This window comes from Ursus americanus, chromosome 3 (assembly GCF_024610735.1).
Source record: "Ursus americanus isolate L20-20 chromosome 3, mUrsAme1.1.p, whole genome shotgun sequence".
Lineage (NCBI taxonomy): Eukaryota > Metazoa > Chordata > Mammalia > Carnivora > Ursidae > Ursus > Ursus americanus.
In genome coordinates, this window is record NC_142129.1 from 47,950,748 (window position 1) to 47,975,978 (window position 25,231).

The following is a 25,231-nucleotide window of genomic DNA, read 5'->3' on the forward strand; positions in this document are numbered from 1 at the left end:
TCGCAGAATTAAAGGTCAAGCTGCAATTTGAATCCAAGATCCAGGGTTTTAACCACAATTCTAAGATGCAAAATCAGGTTGGGGACACCTTTTTGTGTTAAAGATGAACATTAAATTAAAATTCAGTTCATAATTGTTTTATATTATTTAGAGTATCTGTGAAAATTGTGATATGTTTAGAATTTTATTTTTAACTGAAGTAAAAAGTATTTCCATCTTAAGCTTGTATCTCTTTTTCTCAAAGTATTTATACATCACGGACTTTATAAAAAGGCGGTTTTTTCCCCTGAATTTAATTTTTTTCTGGCGACAGAGATGATGATTAAGATAGAGTCAGATACACACACACACACACACACACACACACACACACACACAGATAAAACCAGTAGCCAATTGGTATATATAATGAGGGATTCAGTGAGCACAATAATAGCCCCCCAAAGAAGTCCACATTCTTATTTTTGGAGCCTGCGAATATGTTGATACCTGGCAAGGGGGAATTAAGGTTGCAGGTGGAATGAGGTTGCCAGTCAGCTGACCTTAAAGTAAGAAGATTATCCAGGTGGGCCCAAAGTAAATATAAGAATCCTTAAGAAGGAGCTGAAAAAATCAGAACCAGAGAGGGCATTGGGAGAAAGACTCAACTGGCCATTGCTGGCTTTGAAGATGGAAGGGGGACAAGAGCCAATGAAATAGGTCAGACTTTGGGAGCTGGAAAGCCCAGGAAATAGATTCTTCCTGAGAGCCTCCAGAAGGAACACAGCCCTGCTGACATCTTCATTTTAGCCCAGGGAGATGCTTTTTGGACTTCTGACTTCCAGAACTATGAGATAATAAATTTGCTTTGTTTTAAGCCACTAAAACAAACCAAACCAAACCAAACCAAACCAAACCAAACCAAAAAACAAAAATAATGTAGGCAGACACAGAGTAGCTGAGAAGTTACTCTATATAGGAGATCAAATTTGATTTAAGATCTTCCTGTAAAATTTGGAATGCCTGGCTGGCTCATTCCCTAGAGCATGAGACCCTTGATCTTGTTTGAGCCCCATGTTGGGTGTAGAGATTACTTAAAAAATAAAAAAATAAAAACCAGTCCTATGAAATAGTTACCATCTCTATTTATTTATTTTATAATAATATTTTTTATTATATTATGTTAGTCACCATACAGTACATCCCTGGTTTCTGATGTAAAGTTCCATGATTCATTAGTTGCGTATAATACCCAGTGCACCATGCAATACGTGTCCTCCTTACCATCTCTATTTAAAAGAAAAATAAAATCTTTATGTGAAATTTAATGATATATTATTAAAAAATAGCCTTTACCAAAATATAAAAGCATAAAGGGTGCCCATATAAAAATACTATATGAAATAGTAGCCTTGTTTGTAGGGTGAAATTTCTCATATTGAACCTTATTTTTAAATGACTGATTCAATATATTGATATGCGTTCATCCTTATAAATAGGTGAGTGAGTGTTACAAGGGTTTCCACAAATCAGTAACCTCTGGAATTTTTAGATAAAACATTTTTTAATTCCATTAGAAATAATTTTAATATGTTATAAGAATGTGGTACCTCATGGTCTAAGAAGTTAGTCCAAAGAATCTGAAAATCTTAAAGAGATTTTCTTTCCATCTAATTTTATGAGCTAGGGACGGTGCTCCTATATTAAACATTTATCTAAAAAAGCAGTCTTCAGACATGTGCTTAGGCAGTTCAAATTTGGATTTGTACTCCAAAGTAAAAGAAGCAGTTTTAAGTGAATGGGAAGGATGACGTAACTGTATGGATAATATAATCCACATACTTTTGATCTATGACTTTTTGACATTATTTTAGTGGATATTGGTGAACACCCTTGATTTCAGATTTTTCTTAATTCTGATTCTAAGTTATTCCCTTAATTATTCTATGATTGCCATTTGAATTTTGCATATTGTGGTAGATTTCCAAGAAAATTAATAGCAGTCACAATTATATATGTATATATATTTTTGATATAAAATAGAAGCTTTTGACTGGACTCAACAAAACCTTAGGTATCTTTTGGGTCATATTCATGAAGTATTTCCTGCATGCATATAGCTGTTTTCTTCTTTGGTTTCAGATAGACCTATTGAAGACATGGTAGAACTCTCATGAGGCTATTGGAATTTCCATTTCAAGAAGTAGAGTTAATAAAGGCAAACTCAAATTACCCTAATAGTTATTCAGTTTTTGCTTGGTGGCTTTCAGAGTGACTTGCCACTTTACAAAGGGGCGGAGAGACCAACAGATGGTAAACCTGAGAGTTGCAACCTCTGCTTTTGCCCCCAGTGTCATCACATGAGTCACTATATCAGTCTTTAAAGCCTTGTGCCCAAGGCTTCATTCCCCTGGGAATTCTGTGGTCCTGCTAATAGGAAGCTGACCATTTTTGTGTCTAAGCATGATATGAGCCTATTTTTTTTTAAAAGGGAAATATCATATTAGGCTTAGAGATCAGCAGTACTAGCATATCATTGATCAGTCCTTTCTGAAAAAAGTAATAATGGGAAATGAGAAAATAAGCTCTGTGAAAGGAGCAATGCTAAGCTAACGTCATTAGCAATCTTTTAGTTACTGTAGTGATTATTTTCTTAAAGGTTATTGTTGTTTGATATATCCATTGAATACATAATAATTTTTGCCACTAAAAAAACCAATAAAAAAGATTTGAAATTTCAGATTTTCCATGTTGAGGGAGAACTATTAGAATATGAAAAATATTTAATGTATATATTTCTTTTTTTTTTAGATTTTATTCATTTATTTGACAGAGAGAGAGAGGGAGCACAAACAGGGGGAGTGGCAGGCAGAGGGAGACAGAGAAGCAGACTCCCTTCTGAGGAAGGAGCCTGATGTGGGGCTCGATGCCAGGACCCTGGGATCATGACCTGAGCTGAGGGCAGATACTTAACCAACTGAGCGACCCAGGCACCCCTAATTTATATATTTCTTTCACGGATCTTCCAGGCCAAGATTCTAGCTAGGAATCAGCCTTTAAAAGGCAGAAAACAATTCTTTGCTAGATCTAAAGGAAGTTATCAGTTGCTCTACCAAAAATATGTTTCGTACGGATTCCACATTTGATATCATTGAAAATTGAATCCATCTTGGAGCTTGGCCATTTGTTACTGAAAGTACAAGAAAAACATGAATGTGGCTATGTTTCATGGAATCCGAAGATTGGGAGGGCCTTAGAGATGATCTAATCTAAGTTTTTCATGTTTTATTTAGATGAGGAAGCTGATATCCGAAAGGCTTCGTGAGCTAAGGAAAGTCACAGATTTGCAGTGCTGGGATGTCATCACAGACCCCTCTAACCTTATACCATGCATCTGAAAGTCAGTATCAGTGTAAAACTCAGTGTTTAGGTATCTGCTAGAGCACAAAACCATTTTATTTAATATTTATGTCCCAGCTAAGTTTAGGTTTCTCTGCCTTGCTAGGACACAGTCTTTTTGTTTTGTTTTGTTTTAGTTTCCAGGTATACTGGTGAGTTTTTGTACTTAAAATTTTTTAGAATAAGAAAAAAAATGTGTTGGCAACTCTGTGTCTTTGTATCTATTATATATTCTCTAGAAACAGAGAAAATGCGTCTAACTTTCTTTGTGCAAATGTTAAGTAAAATGTAATTAAATTGTACTTGTGGAATAATGAGTTCTGAGCCAGTAATAGCTCTGGGAACTGAAGCTCATTTATAGACTGTTCCTAAAGCTAAGTACTCAGGGTACCCTTTAGGCAGCCAGGAATGTCTGCAAGATACTGGGCATCATCTGGAAAGATACAGGAAACAAAACAGAAAGCATTTTCTACCTTTATACAAAATTACAATGCATGAAATACTGACATATATACAAAATATTAAATATAAAATATTACAGTAAAATATACAACATTTTTACCTTTGTATGGATCAAGTTTATTCTGAAAAAAGAAACACGGATACATTTACCAAACAACTAGTCAATTGTTTGTATTGGCTCTCCCTAAAGTTTTATATACATTTCAAAATCAGTGAGCTATTTAAAATATACTTTAATGATATTGTTTTGTTTATTGAATAAAATGGATCCACCATGGAACTGAAATTGGTGCTTTAATTTTAAACTTTATTAAGGAAAAATATCTGTGATTTTATAATTACTATGATTCCTATAATATTATTTAAAAAAAAAACTTCCCTGGTAATTCTATGATGAATTTGTGTTATGATAAATTTCCTATCAAAACATTTTTTTAAAAAAAATTATAAACTATATTGATGCTATTTCCATTGGGTATATTCCATAAAAATTTTCATTAGATTGGTTGTTTTTCACTTGTTAGAGTTCCAGTAAAATGATGAGATAACTGTATTATAGTTATAATGATGTTTGTAAAAATATTGAACACTTAGGAAATTACCGAACAACCTATTATTCATGACCATGAATATATGATTTCTAATTGACTTAACTTTTGCCTTAATTTTTCAATTTTTTGTAGGTATCTAATATTTGTTTATGATAGTTCTATTTTCAGGATTTTTTAAAAAAGATTTTATTTATTTATTTGAGAGAGAGAGCGTGCTCGCAAGTGTCGGGAAGGGCAGAGGGCCAGGCAGACTCTGCGCTGAGCACAGAGCCTGACATTGGGTCAGTCTCAGGACCTCAAGATCATGACCTGAGCCGAAATTAAGGATTGGGCACTTAACTGACTGAGCCACCCAGGCGTCCCTCTATTAGATTGTTTTACCTAATTTTGGACTCTCAAATGTCATAGAAAAACCTAAAGCATTCCGTTGAATGTCTACAAGATTTCTCTGTTTTTGCTGTGTATCCAGAGAAATAAATTTTAGCATTTGATTTTTTTGGGGAAAAAATCATTGTATGTTTTACTTGGTAGGAATAGAGATATGCAGGTTAAGAGTCAACAAGCATTAAAATTCTTTTTTTTTTATATAAAGATTTTATTTATTTATTTGACAGAGAGAGACAGCCAGCGAGAGAGGAAACACAAGCAGGGGGAGTGGGAGAGGAAGAAGCAGGCTCCCAGCGGAGGAGCCTGATGCGGGGCCCGATCCCACAACGCCGGGATCACTCCCTGAGCCGAAGGCAGACGCCTAACCGCTGTGCCACCCAGGCACCCCCAACAAGCATTAAAATTCTTGAAGTGTTAATATAAATGGAAAGAAGCTTATGTGATTTATTTGAAATTCTTAACTTCTCTTTCGGGGATTTATGGCATTTATTGATAGTAGTTCCCTGATCCTTTCCCTGGAGAATGTAGATCATAAAGTATTGCCCTGTAGAGATCATCCGGTTACATAATATTACTATGTTTGGGGGATTATAATATATTAAGATATAGGAATTCAGAACACTTTTTTCCTCTTGAGATTTACAGGAGAGAGACAAGTTTATGGAATGGACCTGAGACAAAGCTAATACACTTGAATTTAATTAATTTGGGTAACTGCAAGTACACTGAACCTAATGAGATCTGGTACTTGGTTTTTCTAAGATGGATTACTCACTACTTTTTTTTCCTCCTCTACTTCCCACAGGAAACCAGTTTCCTCCAATTGCAGCGCAGGACCTTCCTTTTGTTTTAAAGGCTGGCTACCTTGAAAAACGTAGAAAAGGTAAACTGTAAGATTCTAAAAGAAAAATCTAAAATGGGTTTATCCTTATGTAAAACATGCATGCAGTATACATATGGAGCCAATATTCTCTTTACGTGATTGAAGAGTTTTTAAACTGTAGGAAAATCTGAATAACATTATCCCAACCACAAAACATAGTTTTTAGCTCTAAATAATTTTTGGTAACAAAACGTTTGGTCAGGTTTTTTGTTGCCAATCTTGGTGATTTGTAAATGATTCAGGAGCTGTTTTTTGTCTGTTAGAGGAAGGCTGTGGGCCATGACAGTATTCTCAAGGATGGGATTTCTCACTGTTCTCCCACCCCACTGAGCAGCCCGTTATCCTGCACCTGACCTGGTGTACACCATGTCTGCTGGGGTTCACATCAAGCCTGGCGTATTGTCTGCCATTTTCTGTTATCCATTTGGTGTTCCTCTCCATTGGCTATGATAATTGGGAGTTGACCATATGGTCTCACTCTTTCAGCACCAATATATAATGGAAATGAAATATGGACGTGGTGTTATTATGGGAAACAGAAAGCAGAAAGTCTCTTCATTACCATTTTGCTTTTCTCACAGGTAGTCCCTTTGGGCCTTTCTATTTATATTCCATTTGCTTTCCTTGGTTTTCTTAGCTGAATTTTAAAGCTGAAAGAGATAATAGAAGTAATCTAGGTCAACTCCTCATGCCCTCCTCCCCCTTTATAACAGATGAGAAAATGAGACCCATATGAATCCGTTGTCTCAAAGGTGTGTCGTCACATGCCCTTTGGACAGTCCCTGTCAGGAAAGTATGGTAGCCGCAAGTGTAGCAGCCCTATCTCTGTGTCACTTTATTCCTTTTAGCTTTGTTTTTGTTTGTTTCTTGGAGAAGAAGATACAAGTTAATTAGTCATAGACTTTTAGAGCTAACAGAAGTCTTAGAAATCATGTCAACAAACTTCTCCTTTTATAATAAGGAAATGGCGTTACATTTATGCTGTATGTGTAATGTGTGTTATCTAAAACTGTTCCTTTTCCCCCTTTATTGTAGATCACAGCTTTCTGGGATTTGAATGGCAGAAACGCTGGTGTGCTCTCAGTAAAACAGTATTCTATTATTATGGAAGTGATAAAGGTAGTATTGGTGTTCAGTCATACCAACTTCTGTTGTAGGAGGCTTTTAGGGGCCATTTTATACCCCCATTTTAGTAACAGAGTAAACAAGACAAAGGGAGAAAGAATAACTGAGAATTTTAATAATCATAGTCTGAGACTAACTTATAATTCTATTTCACTATTTGCCAAGTGCTCCAAATTCCAGAATGCCCTAAAAGTTAACACAATTGTGTTTTATTGAATTAGGAAGGAGATGAAAATCTATGTGGCTTTTCATTTTAGGAGTTATTTATCATCCAAGTTATTGTAGAATTTCTAGGGAAGTTAAGACTATTAGGGCTGTGAGAGTTTTGAAGGGAAGAAGAGCTTTTTATTCTTTCAAATATTTTTAAAAGAAAAATTTAGATAAAATGAAATCTGTGCGACACCTTTCTCAGCTTCTTTTAAAGATTTAAATAACAACAGCAAACACCTCTATAGAGATTACTGTTCTGAGCATGTTAGCTATATTAACTGTTAGCTGTCTAACTACAACTCTACTGTTATTAGCTCTGTTTATTTTACTGTTTGGAAAACTGAGGACAGAGAGGTTAAGTAACTTGGTCAAGATCACAGAGCTGATAAGTGGCAGACGTGGGATTTGAGCCTAGGCATAATGGTGGAGTCCATGCTCTAACCATTAATTTAGAAACAATAAGATACATTTTGTAACTTTACTTGCTAATTAATACATCTCTTAATCACAGCCCACATAATTTTAAACTTAGTATTTGAACAAAGTAATAAAAACTATTGAAATTTAAAGAATATAAGCTTTCTTAGTTTTACTTTTTTCTAGGAAAAGCAGGAGAGAAGTTGAATATTGTGAAGGTAATATAGAAATAGCTAGCATTCATTTCCACAAAGGACACTTAAGGAGAAAAAAAGGCATAGTAGTCCAATATTACTGAATATAAGCTTTCCCATGGAATTGTGTTTACATGTCAGCGTTGTTTGGAAATTTATGTTTCATTTGATATCACTTGCAGTTTTTAGGTTTTTTCCCTATTATAAAACTATATAGATATGATTATTGTACACATTTCAGATAAATTTGAATTGTATAGGTGATGCTAGAAGTTGGTCTCACCTTTTGGTTAATGGGGTTAACAAATTAAGAATTAATTTAGTGGCTAGTTTGAAGTCTGTCACTAACTTATAATATGTTCAAATGTAATAATGGCATCATTGAAGTGTAAACTAGAAGCAACTATCATCAGGCAGCCTTCTTTCTTCTGCTAAGGGTAAGCAGGTGATTTTGTCAGAAAATTTAAGCCTAAGTTCAGTTATGATTACCATAGGTCATAAACATACATTATTTTGACAAATATAATTTGGTACACCATTTGGATTGAGATTACGATCATACTTTTCCACAAAGAAATATCCTGTATTTCATAAGACCAGAGGAGGCATGTTTCACATCCTTGTGATTCTGATTCAGTTAGGTTTCTCATCTCTAATTTCTTTAAGACTCAGTGCCTACTAATGTTTGTTTCCTGCACTCCTGGTCCTCACCAGTATATACCCACTGTTAGGTCAAAGATTAGCAGGAGTTTTCCCCAAACCTAAGGGATGTTCATATTTATTTCAAATAAATATATTTATTTCAGTAAATATGTTCTAGTTATTTTGCAGGTGGTATTAGTTAAATTCCTATATCTGTTCTTATTTGATGAAAACTTACGGTAAAAATGTTCTTTGTAATTTGTATTTTAATTATTTTGTGGCACATTTAACCACCTGTACCACTACTGCTTTTTAAAAATTACTGTTCTAGTGTTCTTTTTTTATGTAGATGTTTGAGATCTGATGTATATTTCGATAAAACTTTTCCCTGTTACTCTGAAGTCTCCGTTGAGAGTTCAGGTCTGTTTTTAGTGGTTCTTTTGGCTGCTTCCTTTAGAATTTTTGGCCAGTTCTTCTTTTGGGGACTTAGGAAAAAAAAATCTATCTTTGGACACTTTTTAATTGCTTGTTTGGCATGATCCTAATTTCCTTCCTTTGTATTCTTTTCTTTCTAGGAAAATGTACGTGTCGCGCGAAACTTTTACTTTCTTTTGTGAAACCAGATAGCTGATTTGTACAGCCTGGTTTACTATATATATGAACCATTTGGCTAAATGTAGAGCTATTGAGATATATGAGAACTCTAATCCTCCAACTAAGTAGGATTTAGATAAATGGATTATAGAGGCACAGAAGGAGTTGATACCACTTACTAGGTTAAACTCTTCTTTGTTATTGTTGGACAGATGCATAGTTCACATTTTATAACTTAACTGTGTGTGCCAAAAAACATTTTGACCCATCAGGATAGTAATGGCTTAGAAAGAGTAGTTCTAGCCTCTAGGGTAAATAATGCACTTACCTTTGTACCCATAAATAATATTTGTATTTATTATTCATGGCCGTTTGTAGCCCTTAAGTAATATATATATATATTTTATCACTTTATGAAATCACATCCATCCTTTTATCTCTTTCTTCTTCCTTTGATCGTCACAAATCCTATTCATCAAACTTCTTAGATTTTAGCTACTCAGGGTGCCATCAAGGTATTCATTCATTCACTCACTCATTTATTCATTTTTATTGAATAAATATTTATTGGATACTTGGTAGACACTAGGCACTGGGTATCCAGAGATAATCCTGCCTTAGAGATACTCACTGTCTGAGTTTTGTGGGTGTCAGTGAGAGGAAGAGGAAGTCATGGGATTAGAGGAGGGGGCTGAGTAGGTAAACTGCTCATTTCAGTGCAGTACGGTAAGTGACTGAAATATGATATCTTTGGATAACAAGGGATAACAAGGATAACTGCCTAGGGGAGTTAGGAAATACTTCCTCATGGAGAGGACTCTTCATTGGGCCTTAGAGAATGAATAGGAGTTTGCCAGATAAAGAAGGGTAAAATGGGCATTCCAGGCGGGGGAACAGCAGAGATTTTGAGCTGTCAGAGGCCTCGGATGATGCCAGAGTTGGAATCAAGTTGGAGCACAGAGTGAGTGAGGGAAGGGGCCCACAGGTCTAAAGAAGTGAGTTTGAATCAGATTGACAAGAGCCTTATGAGAATAAGGGCCTTGCTGAGTATTTTATCTTAAACATGACCTTTAAGCATAGGGCTCTTAGGAAGTAGTCGCGATAGGATTGTGAAGGATGAATTGGACTGGATGGAGACTGGATCAACAAGATCATTAGGAGGACACTAAACTAGGCCAGGCAGGAAAGGTCCCCACAGGGCCACTGAGAGTCATATTAAGGATTTAGTGCAGACCTTTCTGGCTCCAAAGCCATGCTCTTTCTGCAACTTGGTTGTCATCAGCCCCTCCAATGTGCTTGTAAATGATAGCCCATTTAGGAACCTGTTCCAAACTCATGGCTTTTATTTTTGTTTTTTTATTTTTTCTATTTAACCTCTATATGATTTTGAGTCAGCATTGTGAACCTTATCTCTTCCCACTTTTAAGAGAGAAGTAGTTAGTTTGTAGTATTTCTTTTATTCCCACGCTACAGGTTTTGTTGCCCCTACTTCCACTCCCCGATTAAAGAAAATTCTGGTTTCCACACCGTGTGTGGCAGCTGCAAGTAGCTTTGGTCTTATCAAGTCTAAATGTACATCAAAAGCTATTTATCACACCATGTGTTTAGAATTTTTTCATTGTAGTATCTTTTCAATATATAATAAAGTCACTAGAGAATTGGACCTAATTTGTTGCATTTCTGTACACTAATAGAGAAATAAAGAAAACAATCTTATTTACAACTGTATCAAAAAGAATAAAATATCTAGGAATAAATTTAACCAAGGATGTAAAAGACCTGTATATTGAAAACTGTAAGACATTAATGAAAGAAATTGAGGAAGACACAAATAAATAGAAAGATAATATGTGCTCATGGACTGAAAGAAGCAATATTGTTAAAATGTCCATACTATACAAAGAAATCTACAGATTCAGTGTAATCCCTATCAAAATTCCTGTGGCATTTTTGAAGAAATAGAACACATGATCCTAAAATTTGCATCTACAAAAAAAACAAACAAAAAACCAAATAGCCAAAGCAATCTTGAGAAAGAAGAATAAACCTGGAAGCTCCCTGATTTCAAACTAAATTACAAAGCTATAGTAATTAAAATAATATGGTATTGGCATAAAAGCAGACACTTAGATCAATGGAACAGAATAAAGAGCCCCAAAATAAACCACACATATATGGTCAATTAATTTATGGCAGAGAAGCCAAGGATATACAATGAGAAAAAAACAGTCTCTTCAGTAAATGGTGCTGGGAAAACTGGACAGCCACATGCAACAGAATGAAACTTAACCACTGTCTTATGCCATACACAACAAGTAACTCAAAATGGATTAAAGACTTGAAGTAAGACCTGAAACTGTAAGTCCTAGAAGAAAACGTAGGCTATAAGCCCCTTGACATTGGTCTTGGTGATGATTTTTTGAATCTGACATCAAAAGCAAAAGAAAAAGTAAATAAGTGAAACATGTCATGAAAAACTTCTGCACAGCAAAGGAAACCATCAGCCAAAGGAAAGCCAACCTACTGAATGGGAAAAAATTTGCAAATAATATATTTAATGACATATATAAAGAACACTTATAACTCAACAGCAAAAAAAAAAAAAAGTCCAATTAAAAGGTAGGCAGAAGATCTGAATGGACATATTCCAAAGAAGACATACGGATGGCCAACAGACATGAAACGATGCTCAGCATCTCTCATTGTCAGGGAAATGCAAATCAAAACCACAATGAATATCACCTCGCCTTTTGGGCCTTTGATATGCAAGTATTAACTTTAAAGTTTATCACAATAAACGTTAAGTAAAAAGCCTCATTTTCTGATTTTATAATTAAGAGGCCCTGTGATATATAGAGAAGTTAATACGTACATCTGACATTTAGTAGGATTTCATCAACATGCAGAAGTATTCAGGTACAAATCAAATCTTTTCAAGGGTATGGTACTGACAAATCAGGTTGGCTTGCAATAAAACAGGACACAGTTTGATTTAAAAATATATCTATATATAGATTGAAGATATGTATAGATTGAATATTTTAAGTCAAACTGTGTACTGCTGTGTATCTACATAAATCTATAGATGGTAGATTTTCTTTGAACACGTATGTGCCGGATATTCTTACTGCAGAGTGGTATATAATGCATTGGCTTGGGGGAGTGGGCACAGGGGCCCCATAAAATGGGATGATATGCGGGAGCCAGCTCACTGGGGCAGTAGGTGAATGAGGGCTTGTGAGCCAGGAAGGGAGGGGTCGGGTTGTTACATTCCCCAGGCAGAAGTTTGGCCTTCCCCGTGGGAGGAACAGTGAATGTTTGTGAGCATGGAAGGTGAGTAGATGGCATGACAAACTCCGGTTGGATGTTGGAAAAATCATGTGGAATGGCACCTAGGTGGCTCAGTCAGTTGGGTATCTGCCTTTGGCTCAGGTCATGGCCCTGGCAAGTCCTGCTTCAGGCTCCCTGGTCAGTGGGGAGCCTGCTTCTCCCTCCTTCTCTCTCGGCTGCTCCCCCTGCTGTGCGTGCACGCTCTCTCTCTCTCTCTTTCTGTCAAATAAAAAAAAAACTTAGAAAAAAGATCATGCTGACAATTATCAGGAGAAGGTGAGACTGGAGGCAGAATATGTGCTGAAGCTGAGAGTCCGGGAGGTTGTTTAGCACCTTACGCTCATGAGGGAGCTGCGGGTTCTCGCACATGGTTCTCGCACATGCTTTTAGCCCGTCATTTGCATGAATAGCAGCAGTGCCATTTGTTCTCTAATTATCATAGGAGGCTCCAAGAAGATAATATGTATAGGATAGTAAGACCCTCTTTGTGTAATGTTTATCTTAACAATAGCGTAACAATATGTTATGTTAGTCCAACAGACCCTATCGTAATGATCTGATTTTCAGCTTTAGAGGAAAACAGTAGATATGGCCAAAAGAAGTAGAAACAGGGCTTTAAATTCCCATTCTACAAAAATGCCTGTAATTTATTTATTCTTCATTCACTGTTATCTCATACTACCTTGTTTTTTTAACCAAGTGTATACCTGTGGTTGAAAATATGTACAAACACCATTTGATTTTTATGCTTGCAGTGTACTTCTATTTTAAAGGGGGGAAAAAGGTTTTGGAAATACCTAAAATTTCCTGCTATCAGACCATATGAGCCACACTGTTAATTCTAACTAAAGTGTTTCCCTTTAGACTCATAAATATTGCCTGTGTTTATTACTCAGAGCCTCTTGGGGCCCTCAAGTAACAAATATATATATATAGCATATAGTATTTTTCACTTAAAATAGTAATAATTTGATATTTCCTCACAGTATAACTCAAAACACCAGAAGTATATTTCAAGTGGATGAATTAGCATTGGCATCTGTGTTTCTGTGAGCTGCACAAACAAGGAAGAATGTTCATATGTCTTTACCTGAGGGCCTAGAGCAAGTTGTTAATCAGCTTGATGAAGTTTAATGGGAAGGCTTAGAATTAAGGGGCATATTTTCCTTTTTCCTACTAATAAGCATTAATACTTATGGAAATAACAAGAGTTATTCATCAAGGAGAAAGGCCTTCTTAAATATAAGAAGCAGATGTTACAAAAAAACCCCACATTTTTTAAAGATTTTATTTATTCGGGGCGCCTGGGTGGCACAGCGGTTAAGCGTCTGCCTTCGGCTCAGGGCGTGATCCTGGCGTTGTGGGATTGAGCCCCACATCAGGCTCCTCCGCTGTGAGCCTGCTTCTTCCTCTCCCACTCCCCTTGCTTGTGTTCCCTCTCTCGCTGGCTGTCTCTGTCGAATAAATAAATAAAATCTTAAAAAAAAAAAAGATTTATTTATTCATTTGAGAGAAGGAGTGAGCGAGTGAGCAAGTGAGAGAGCACAAGCGGGAGAGGGAGAGGGAGAAGCAGGCTCCCCACTGAGCCGGGAGACAGACATGGGGCTCGATCCCAGGACCCTGGGATCATGACCTGAGCTGAAGGCAGACACTTAACTGACTGAGCCACCCAGGCGCCCCTACCAAGAATTATTGAATGCATTACTTATCTTTTTGTTTGCTAGCCATTTGTTCCAATTTAGCTTTCTTGGTACAAACAACAGAAACCAACTTTGTTTGACTCTGCAGAAAAGGAAATTATTGGGGGAATATTGGCTCTCAGGCAGAATTGATGTGAAGGCTAAACAACCAGGCTCAGAAAGCAAGCATGGTCTAAGGGAGGTAAGGTAGCTAGAACTTCGGCCCAGTCTCTGCCCCCAAGGAGAGTCTAATTGGGACACACTGCTGGCCCTGGCTTTGTGTTCTGCCACCAGTCAGTGAATGCCACTGACACAGGAATGGCGCCAGAGCTCTCCCCTGATTCTTTTGTTAATCAGTTTGGATTTAGGTTCCAGTCCAGAGCATCTGATTGGTAAATCTGCCTTCCTCCAGCTTCTGTGGTGGGAAGCTTGCTCTGCTCCCCAATAATCTCAGGACTAAAATAGGAAAGTTGCTAGGGATCTTCAAATGACAAATGCCCATGACATATCAGGATACTAGATGATCTGGAATTATTTAGTTGCTATATGTAGTTGGAATTATTTATTTACTATCTTGGAAATGATAGGAGAGTAGTTGGTGTTTTAAGCATATTTTCTGAGAGCCAGTGAAAAGGAGAAAAAGCAAGCGTATTTGCAAGAAAAATAGGACTGATTGGAAAAATAGATGGCAGTAGGGTGGAGGAAGAGAACGTAGGAGCGGTTGATGAAGAAAAAGGAAGAGATCAGGAATGATCCTCAGTTTTCTGGTTTGGAGCCCTCAGTTAATGGAGGTGCCATTGATTGAGAGGGAAGACACAAGAAAGATCACAAGTGTTGTGGGAGTGGGAATAAGATGATCTCCATTGTGGGAGTGTTATATTTATTGTGCCCATAAGACATTAAAGAAGTGAAACATGTATAGTGAGCAAATGAAAATTTGGATATAAAATCCTGAAGCTGGATTAAAAATATGGAATTATGAATCACAAGATATTGATAGAAGTTTAATCCGTAGGATTGGGTGAGGTTGCCCAGAGAAAACTGTAAAGCAGGAAGAGAGGAAGATTTAGAACATAATGCATCATGGCTGTTTAAGCAATAGGCAAAGGTTGAGGAGCCCATAAAGCAAGCTGAGAAAGTTGGACCCAAGTTGCAGGAGGAAATGCAAGATAACATTCATCTCTACCAAGATTTCATAAATTGCATGTTCTAGAACAGTGGTTTTTCAAACATTAGTATGTATCAAAATCACCTGGGGTGCTTGCCAAAACTTTGGTTTGCTGGAGCCACCCCCGGAGATTTCCATACAGTAAGTGCAAAGTAGTAGCCATTTCTGTATCTTTAATTGGCACGCAAGATCTAACGTAGTTGGTGATTCTTGAAATATACTTTGAGAAACATCTTCCCAGGAGATAGGGTGAAATGGTTGAAAAAAAGCAAGGCTTTGGAATCACTTATGCTAGGGTTCTGGCTTTTACAATCTACTGGTTATGTGGCCATGAGCAAAGTTGTTGTTTTAAGGTTTATTTTTCCATCAGTGCTGGGGATGTAATAAATACCTTCTTTCTCTTAGAATTATTTCATGGTATATATGAGATATGTTATTAAATTTCTGGGCCTACAGAAGGTGCTCAGGAAATGTGAGTTGTCTTTGGTAGAAGGAAATAGCTATCATTAACCTCATGCGTTTTGTTTTGTAAGAGATTAGAGCCAGTTCTTTTTTTACCGTGAACCTACCGAATTAGAATTGTGTAAAATTAAGTTACTGATTTAATAGATTTTATTATCTAGTTTCTCCTGGGCAGACTTCAGTTCTGTAGACATTAAATTCGAACAGCATGATATAGGTAAGGTTAAAGTGTGAAATAGAAGCTGAGGGAAATTTAATAGAGGGACAAACACCTCAAAAATCCTGAGGGCATCAGTGTGTTATAATATAAAAGCTAAATACTCAAATTAATACTACTAAATCATCAAGAAAATGTTATATTATGTTTAAGAGAATTGAGAAATCAAGGAAGTATATCTTTCAGAAAGATTTCTCTTATAACGACTAACATTTTACAGGTGTTTGGCGCTTAAAGGAGTAAGCTTCTGCTGTTTGGGAAGTTCCCTTAGATGCAATGTTTATTTATCTTTTTCAGTTTCGGATAAATCAACTTATATGACTTTATTTCCCATTTGATTGGCATGTTACTATTTTTTTTTAACAGTCTGTCTCAAGCCAACAAGTATCCTTGAAACTATCCTAGAAGGCACTGTGGAATTAACTAATATATAAATTATTATGGAGTGTCATATAATGCTATGATTTTCTCCTTTCTCTCTATCTGGAGGAGATGCTAATGTGAAGAGAGAAGAGCAGAGTCTTATCAAAGCTGTGTCTACACCCATTTCATGTCTTGAACTTTCTGTCCCACATTGGCTAATAAGAAATGTGGCTACTTTATGGCCATGCACTTGCAAAAGCTATTGAGAAAGAGTTATGAATTTCCTTCCATTCTCTTCAACGCTTCTGGTCCCATACTTCTACCCTCACTTGGATGCATATATAATTATCATTCCCAAATATTCAACTATCAGCTGAATAGATGTAGGTATTATTTTCTCTTTACTACTAGTTTTACTTGGTTAGAAAATACCACCTTTTGTTTTGTAGACCTAGGTCTTTCTTTGGCTGAATGAGGTTTTCTTGTGTTATATCTTTGGTTATTGGCTCTGTATTATTTGTTACTCTTCTGGAACACCCATTTTTTTCTTATGTTTTATTTTTTGTCAGTCTTCCATATCCATCACATTCCTCTTTTGTTTCTCTTCCCCTTTAGTCTTCCTTTTCCTGCCTACTGGGGTAGAAAGTTTTAGGTATATCTGATCTGATTTTTCAACAATGTTCAAAATTTTCAACTTTTTGTCACTTACTAAATCATTTGTTTTGCTGCTACATTTTCATTTTTCTTTATACAGTATTTTCTCCATATTTTACCAGCTGCATTCCAATTTCTGTCTCAGCCATCTCTCTTTTTATTTTATATTACATTGTTTTATCTTCCACCTTTTAGACTTTTTTTTTACTTTATAAAGGATGCAGAACAGTTGTTTATATCTGTTTCTCCCACTTTGCTCTTGCTTTTTACATCTTGAATGCTATGTTTTTGTATCACATAGTATTTTTGTGGCACCTGTGTTCCTTTGTTTGCTTTTCCTCTTTTACTTATGTTTGGATGTTATGTATCCTTGACTCTAATCGGGACACTTACCCGATTGGATTTGTGGCCTCTCTCTGGTTCATCTGACTACAGGCTGCTCATGTTCTCCTCTTAGACTCTAACAGAAGATCTGGTACATGGCCCTACAGCGTATTTCTGGGGGTTTTGTCTAAAGTGGATCTGCTAGTCTGAGGAGAGGTCACCTCGTTTGGCTGCCTGGTTGTCTCAGTTCTAGATAATCTCGCCCAAGAAAGTTCCCTGCTCCCTGCAGTTCTTCCAGCTCAGTCTTTGTAGAGCGCCAGTTCTACATCTCTAGATGTAAAGCACTCCTTATGCATTTCCATTCCCGCTGATGTTATATTGCCAAGAATTTCAGACCCAGAGTAAAGACAGAAAGCATGGGCTTTAGATGAGATGGACCAAGTGATTAGAGCAATTGAGCCCTTTTGCAGCAAGGGAGCCACTGTCTTTCATCTGGTCTTTAAATATCCTTTTTTTCTTGGAATGTTTAAAGAAATCTCTCAAAATTGTTCTGCGTGGCTTTACTGTTTGGCCTTCGACTATTTCCATTTTTTGTAATGAAAATGAAATCTTTTGGCAGTCTAGTGGATCACTGAGTAATATTCCTGGAACACTTAAATTTGTATCCTGTGTGTATGTGTGTGTGTGTTGCAGTGGGAAGGTGGGAAATGTGATAAGGTGTTACTAGAGTTTGTCTCACCATACCTGTAATGCTCCCTTGCTTGTTTTAAATGCTCGATATAGATTTGTTCCATGAGTGGATGAATGACTTAGTCATTTTTGAGAATGTAGGGTTAAGCAACAATACTTAGCCATTTATTCTTTTAATACTTTTCCCCAGTAGTATTTTTCTAGTTAGATATTTTGCAAAACATGTTCTGGGAGTACCAGTTCCATAGAATGTTCTATGAAGAAAGGGTTCCATGGAGATACCATGTTGGTAAATGCTGTTCACTCTCTTTCTCATAGAAATGTAATCAACATGTAAATATATTAAGGGCCTCAAGAAGGCCTGGATTAACAAAATCTGGTTAGCTCTTTTTAATTCAGTATTTCCCAAACTTATTTGATCATAGAAACCTGTTAATATCCCATAAAACACACTGGGAAATGCTGCTCTAAGTTTTGTTTTTTTCTGAACATCATAGAGTACACTGTAGACTTTTTCCATAAGGCAAACTTTTAATTTTTAGATCATGGAGAGATATAAATTAGGACTTAGAATGTTCAGATTTAAGTCAAGAATTTTTTTTTTTATTATTTGACAGAGATACCCAGCCAGCGAGAGAGGGAACACAAGCAGGGCGAGTGGGAGAGGAAGAAGCAGGCTCATAGCAGAGGAGCCTAATGTGGGGCTCGATCCCAGAACGCCGGGATCACGCCCTGAGCCGAAGGCAGACGCTTAAGGACTGCGCCACCCAGGTGCCCCAAGTCAGGAATTTCTAGCTCAAATATTTTTTCTCTTGTTTTAAAAAAAAAGAATAAATCTTTTTTTTTTTTCAAGATTTTATTTATGTACTTGTCAGAGAGAGAGAGGGCGCAAGCACAAGCAAAGGGAGAAAGAGACTCCCCACTGAGCAGGGAGCCCCATGTGGGGCTCGATCCCAGGAGCCTGGGATCATGACCCGCAGATGCTTAACCGACACCCAAGTGTCCCTCAATAACTTTTTAAAAATGTATGTTACTTCAGCCATTAAATTAGTGTATTTTTAAGAAAAGGAGATAAATGTTTTATTGGGTCACGGAGCTGAGAGAGCCTTCCACCCCATGATAGGAAGCATTTCTAGATTTCCCCCGAGCTCAGTAAAAGAGACAGTTGCCCTTACTCATGATCTTGAAGTTGTGAGTTAACCTAGGAAGTAAACCTATAGTGGTGCAAAATGGTATAACTGGGTGGAGTCAGAAAGCAGACTAATTTTATTTCCATTTCCGAGTATTAAATCCTTTGTTGTATTCCTACTTTATTTGTCTTTAAAATAATATCTGACTAAAGCTCAAGTTGTCTTTCCTTTTGCCTCCTGCTCCTGTGGGATTCAGACATGCTTTACTAGCTTACCTGTCCCGTTCACTGGCTAAGAAGCCTGCTTTTCTTCGGTTTTGTTTCAGCAACTAATGCTTCCTTCCATGCTCGCTTTACCTCTCCTTTCCATCCAAATGCTTTGTTTTCCCCTCACAGCTTTTTATAATTAGTAGTTTTGCTTGGCTTTGCTTTTTAAATTTACAGTTCAGTTTATACCAATTTAGGGAAATATTTTTTAGAAGAAGAGCTGTGCTTTAGAGACCTTTTTGAAGGTGGGGTGTTAGAAGGCAGTACTGAGAAGGGATGGTGGTAGAAAAGCCCACTGGGTTTTTGGCTCCAGGTTTTCCCACTGGCTTATGAATCTGAGAGAGCCGTGGATTTGGAGTGGGTTTGTTTAGCAGGTTCTGAGTCCTGGTTCTTGGATTTTCCCTACAAGAAAGTGTCCTGTTTCCACACTTCCTTCTGAATAAGGCTATCTGCGGACCTCTTCCTCTCATTCCCTAAGATACCCTTTGTGAACCCAAGCATCCCAAATACTTCTGTAGTTTTAGAATTAGAAGTGATATCTAGAAACATTATTTAAACTTATTGAATACTATGAAAACAATATGACCAAAAAAATACCCTTTCTATGAATTGACAGAGAAACTCTAAATAAAAAATAATCAACTGGGCATTTATATTCACTGCAATAAATGAAATTCTAACTTTTGTTTTATCTTCCATAGACAAGCAACAGAAAGGTGAATTTGCAATAGATGGTTACGATGTCAGAATGAATAACACTCTCAGGAAGGATGGAAAGAAAGATTGCTGTTTCGAAATCTCTGCTCCCGATAAACGTATCTATCAGGTTGGAGTTTTTGTGTTGTTTTGAAATTAAGTTGATAAAATGTTCTGATTTCATTTATAAAGACATTAACATTTTGTTAAAACAACTCTCCCTGACGTGTTAGTAATAATAAAAGATACTGATTTAATGCAGTGAACATTCATATAAGAAGAAATACATTAAAAAAATTTCAGATCAGTTCAAGTGATATCTTCTTGAAAGAGAACAAGCGAATATGTAATTTATCAACTACTTCACATGTTGCATTTTATATCTATTTTATTAGCACTGAGTGGTTTCTTAAAAGAATTACATAGCAGAAAGAGTAAAATTATCAAAAGAAAAATATCAGCGTGTTAATGCGTATTGTATTGCTTAGGGTTGTGGGAGAAAATGAAGGTAAAGGCACATATCCACGCTGTGATTCAAGACCTATCAGCTAGCATCAATATGGAATGTATGTTTAATAAGTTTTAAATATCTGAGATTGCAGTTGAAAGCCAGTTAATTAAGTTGTCAGGTAGTGTGTTGGAATCTGACAAGAACATTTTTAAGAAAACGGTACCCGGCAGTCTAAAGAAATTCATGGGTGTCTTCTAATTGTCAAGGGCAAATTTTGTTCATCAGTTCTGTCTTTGACATTGATGAAGAGAAGCAGGTTTTTTTCCTGCACAGCTGCCAGCTGCTGATCAGAGTTTCAAATCCATCATCCTCTGCTTCAATTACGTAAATTTGTCAAAATTAACTGTACATTATAAGAAGCATCCTTGCAAGAAAAGTAGCACTAGACATGAAAAGAATTACTAATGGTCTTAAAGAAGTGATAAGAATGCGGCATCCCTTTCATTTCCACTGTGGTGATTTTTCTTATTATTGTTTATTTTTTTATTAGTTCACAGCCGCTTCTCCCAAAGATGCTGAAGAATGGGTACAGCAGCTGAAATTTGTATTACAAGGTAAGAGCAGTCGATTGAACTAGTCATTGCAATCTTTAGATATCAAATAACTGAATGAATTTGGATTTTCATATACGAAAGGTTACTGACTCCTATGAGAACGACCAAGGGCACACGGCTAGTACTAATGCAGCCTGTTCACTTCAGATTTATAAAAGTGTTTTTCTCTGTAAGTACCAACTGGCAACTTTGCAATTCACATATTTATGTAATAATCAGCTTTTGAAAATGCTTCAAGTTAAGGATCTAGCATGTAATAATATTGTGACTCTGTAGGGCTGCCTTAGTCTAGAAAATAGGGTTTTGAAAACCTCTTTAGCATTCTTAAAACCTGGCCTTGTGCACCGTATCTTTCAGACATGGGATCTGATGTTATTCCAGAAGATGATGATGAAAGAGGAGAATTATATGATGATGTTGACCATCCTCTACCGGCCGGCAGCCCACCAGCAGGCAGCCAACCGACTGATGATGAAATTTATGAGGAACTTCCAGGTATCTATCATCTGCTGATTCATTTAAGGATTTTTAGGGCTTTTTCCCCCCCTTAATGTCATATATCATCAAGTTGACAACTTGAGTGGAAATGGTGAGCTATTAAAAACAAGGACAAAGAACATCCTCAAAACTCTATTTTATGAAAAGGGTTCTGCTTGAGGTATTTCAAGTGAGTGGATGTACACTTATGAAAAGTGAGTGGAATGTTAAAATGGAGCAGATACAGTCCTGATCTCATGGGACTTTTGGCTCATTAGCATTGTTTATGCTACATAATTTTTTAATTAAAACATTGACTTGCCTTACAGTTTTTTCCACCAACTCACACATCATTTTTTATTTATATATCTTGGAACTTCCATTAACCAGAAGTTCTGTGCACACCCCATATGTCAACAGCTTCTGCCTCATATATTCCTCTTTGCTGTGGTGTATTGCATTGTCTTGGAGGAATATTGTTGCATCATAAACAAAGGCCTTTTGAGGCTTCAAGTTTTCTCTCCTGACATTTTATCATCAATATGAATACGTTTTCTTATTCTACATTTTCAGGCATTGTTTGGTGTTTATATGCCTCAGTGTCTGTTATATAACATAAAATTAATTGTCTGTTAATTACTTGTATTTTTGAGGGTCAGGCTAAAACAGAATAGGTATCAGGAACTTAGGATACCTAGAATATGAACACATTCAGAGAATCATTGCATTACTAATACTATAGGTTGAAATGAGCTTTTTTCTGTCTATTAAAAAATCAATAGTTAGAGAAGAAAAAGGGATTATGAGCAATGTGAGATTTAACCAGCATCTCATGCAGAGAAGTTTTTCTCTGAATAGAATGGTTTTTTAAAAGATTTTATTTATTTGAGAGAGAGAGAGAGCATGAGCAGGGTGAGGGCCAGAGGGAGAAGCAGACTCCCCACTGAGCAGGGAGCCTGATGCAGGGCTCGATCCTGGGACTCCGAGATCATACCCGAGCCAAAGGCAGACGCTTAACTGATGGAGCCATCCAGGGGCCCCTGAGTAGAATGATTTAACAAACGTAGTGTAAACCTTTAAAATTGATTTCTAAATACTCAAATGTTCCAAATTAACATACAAATATCATTTTCAGTGAAGTCAGTAGAGCATAATAATAACTAGCACATGGATTTTAGAGTCACAAGGTTTAAATTCTGCTGTCCCATTTACCAGCTCAGTGACCTAAAGAGCTGTCTTTTCCTTCATCTATAATTCCTCATTTTCATCTATTAAAATTCTTTGTTTTTCCATCAGTAAAATGGGGATATATCATGGTGAGGGGAATGAGCTCTCAGCACAGTGCTTGAATCATGACAAGGCCACAATAAATTGTAACATCATCATTATTGTTTTCATTATTGTAGCCAATAAATTCTCGCAAGTGCTTATATGAGAGTATAAGAATGGTTTTCTGATCAAGTAAGAATGAATGATTGTAATGGTATTATAAATGCAAGTGCTACAAAAACTACTCAGGTATGCATCTACATAATTTTTTTACTACCCTAGAAGATGATTAGTCTAAAAGCATAATTTTGTGGGGAATCGTAATCTGTACCTTTTTATTATTTTAATGGAACTATATGTTTATAGCTCCTTCTTTTCTGATTGATCCTAGGGAAATGGCATCTGCCATAACATTAGTTACCTCAAGTCGGGAAGAATATTTTCTGACTGCTTGTTCTTAGTCACACCCTATTGTTAACACATATATTTTAGTTTTAAAAATGTTCGAAAGAGCTTGCGAGAATGTATACCGATGTAAAATGGGAGAAAGTCGTGCCTTTGAACATATTACTGTCATACACCTTTTATCCCTTTAAAACCCTGCGGTGAATGGGTTACCTTACAGTTGTTAAACTGACTATTAATTAAGTTCTGTTTCTTCAACTTGACCATCCTCTCTCCACCACTGCTCCTCCACCCCCCAAAGGAATATTGGTCAGGAATAAAGATTGAATATTCATAGTCTTCTTCCTAACAAAGGTGCAAGGAAGATCTCTGTTAAGTAGCTTGAAATCTTAAAAATATGAAACATCTTTTATTTTCCATCACCACAGATGTTCTACTTCGTCCCTTTTTTTGGCCCAGGGCCACATAATTGTTGGAAATAACTGGTTACTCTTTAAGTGGTCTTACTTCTTGCCAAAGAAATCTAAGCTGCTCCTGGATTCCTTGCCCCTGCCTGGATCCCAGTTGCTGTACGAAGTGATTGAGCTCGGTAGAGCCTGCACCTGTGCCCCTGGGAAGGAGGCTGGGGCAGGCAGCTGTGGAATGTCTACTTCTTCTCTCTTCCCCAGTGTCCCCGAGAGCTGATTCAACATCCGCACAGTTCAAGGCTGCCGAGTGTGCCGAGCTAGCCGCCACAGAGGGGACTTTTCTTAGTGAGAGTCCTCAAGTTGTCTCTCAGAGTTCGTTGAGGTTTTGTTTGATGAAATATCTGAAACTAGGAAGTCCTTTTTCTTTCTTTAAAAAAGGATCTCTCATTCAGGATAAGCATGGAGGTAGTTGCTTTTGCTTCTGTGAGATTACAAATATAATTTTGAGAGGAGGGGAGGACAGCGGGAAAGCAGTGAACACATTCACAAACTGTTGGTATTTTTCCAGTTCTGTACAAAGAACTACCTGTCTCTGAGGTCTGACTGGTTAAATTCCAAGAATGAATTAATACTACTGTTTCACCACAATTTTCTGTCCATTCTATATAGTTGAAAACCAATCCTCTTAGTTGAAAGATGAAGCAGGCAAATATGTTTGAAGGAAAGTCTAAGTATTCGATGTGTTACTTCAAGTCACAGAGTTCTTTCCCTTAGAAGGTAAAGAAAGCTCTTACCCTAGTAAATATATATTTTTTAATGTAAATAAAACTGCAGTGTTTAAGCCTTAATAATAAGAAGAAGACTTTGCTTAAAAAAATGATACTGCGAAATATCCCTTGGAACATGTTGAATTCTCTGGGAGTGTGAATGGTTTCATTGTAATTGTTTTTCAGTGAGAGTCTTCAAACTTGATTACAGCGGCTTCTCTTTAATTTCTTGTTCATTAATTTTTAAGTAGCTTCGCCAAAGAATAAGAATACCTTTGTAAGATTTCTTTGTGCATAGGGGATGTATGCATGTGTGCCAAGAGTGGAAAGAGTGCCACTTCTGGGAGTAGGAAAGGCGTCTGGCTTTTCTTCAAATACACTAATGCTTTGACATCTTTTATGTCTTGGCACCTCTTCCCTGGGCCACGCAGGTTTGCTTACACGGTGATATTACTGTGGCATATTTGTGTTGGCCGACTCGCATGCTGATCAAAGTCTGTTACACGATTTCGTAACACAGTCATGAGTTCATTTGGCTTCGCACAAATTTCAGAAGTTGGTGCTCATTTTTTTCGTTAGAAATACAGAAGAATGGTTTTGTTTGATTTTTGAATCTAGAAAGAGGAGAGCAGTCCTTAGGGAATGGCTGCAGAAATCAGCCCAGCTTGCTCTTCTCTTTTAGTTACCATGTCACTTGATTTTTACACCCCCCTTCAAAGTCAGGGAATTGAGCAGCAACAACAACAAGACTTTTTAAAGAGAGAGACTGAATAGCGTCGGCCCCGTAACAAGAGTACTAACTGCCCGTCAACCTCTTAAATCTCTGGCTTTCAGGGGAATTGCATTTGAAAATTCTTCTGCCAAGTGGACTGGAAGAGAGAGGGCAACATAAAACAGGAAGACGAATTTCTAATTCCATTAACCTATTTTTTAAGTGTTAATTCATTTTTTTCCCCCGTAATGACAAATTGAACTATTCTGAGCCAGAAACAAAAGAGGTTTTTATCCTTTGGTCATTC

The 25,231-nt window shown here is 36.8% G+C and overlaps 1 protein-coding gene across 3 annotated transcripts in view; it reads left to right on the forward strand.

Annotated features, from left to right (window-relative positions):
* The window catches only part of SKAP2 (src kinase associated phosphoprotein 2), a 166,009-nt gene that overhangs the window by 88,753 nt on the left and 52,025 nt on the right, over positions 1-25,231 (forward strand). For all 3 annotated transcript variants that reach the window (XM_045792992.2, XM_045792989.2, XM_045792990.2), the window contains exons 5-9: positions 5,584-5,661; positions 6,697-6,780; positions 19,828-19,952; positions 20,824-20,887; positions 21,245-21,382. In XM_045792992.2, the coding sequence (XP_045648948.1) occupies positions 5,584-5,661; positions 6,697-6,780; positions 19,828-19,952; positions 20,824-20,887; positions 21,245-21,382 (489 nt within the window). The remainder of the gene's footprint in view (positions 1-5,583; positions 5,662-6,696; positions 6,781-19,827; positions 19,953-20,823; positions 20,888-21,244; positions 21,383-25,231) is intronic.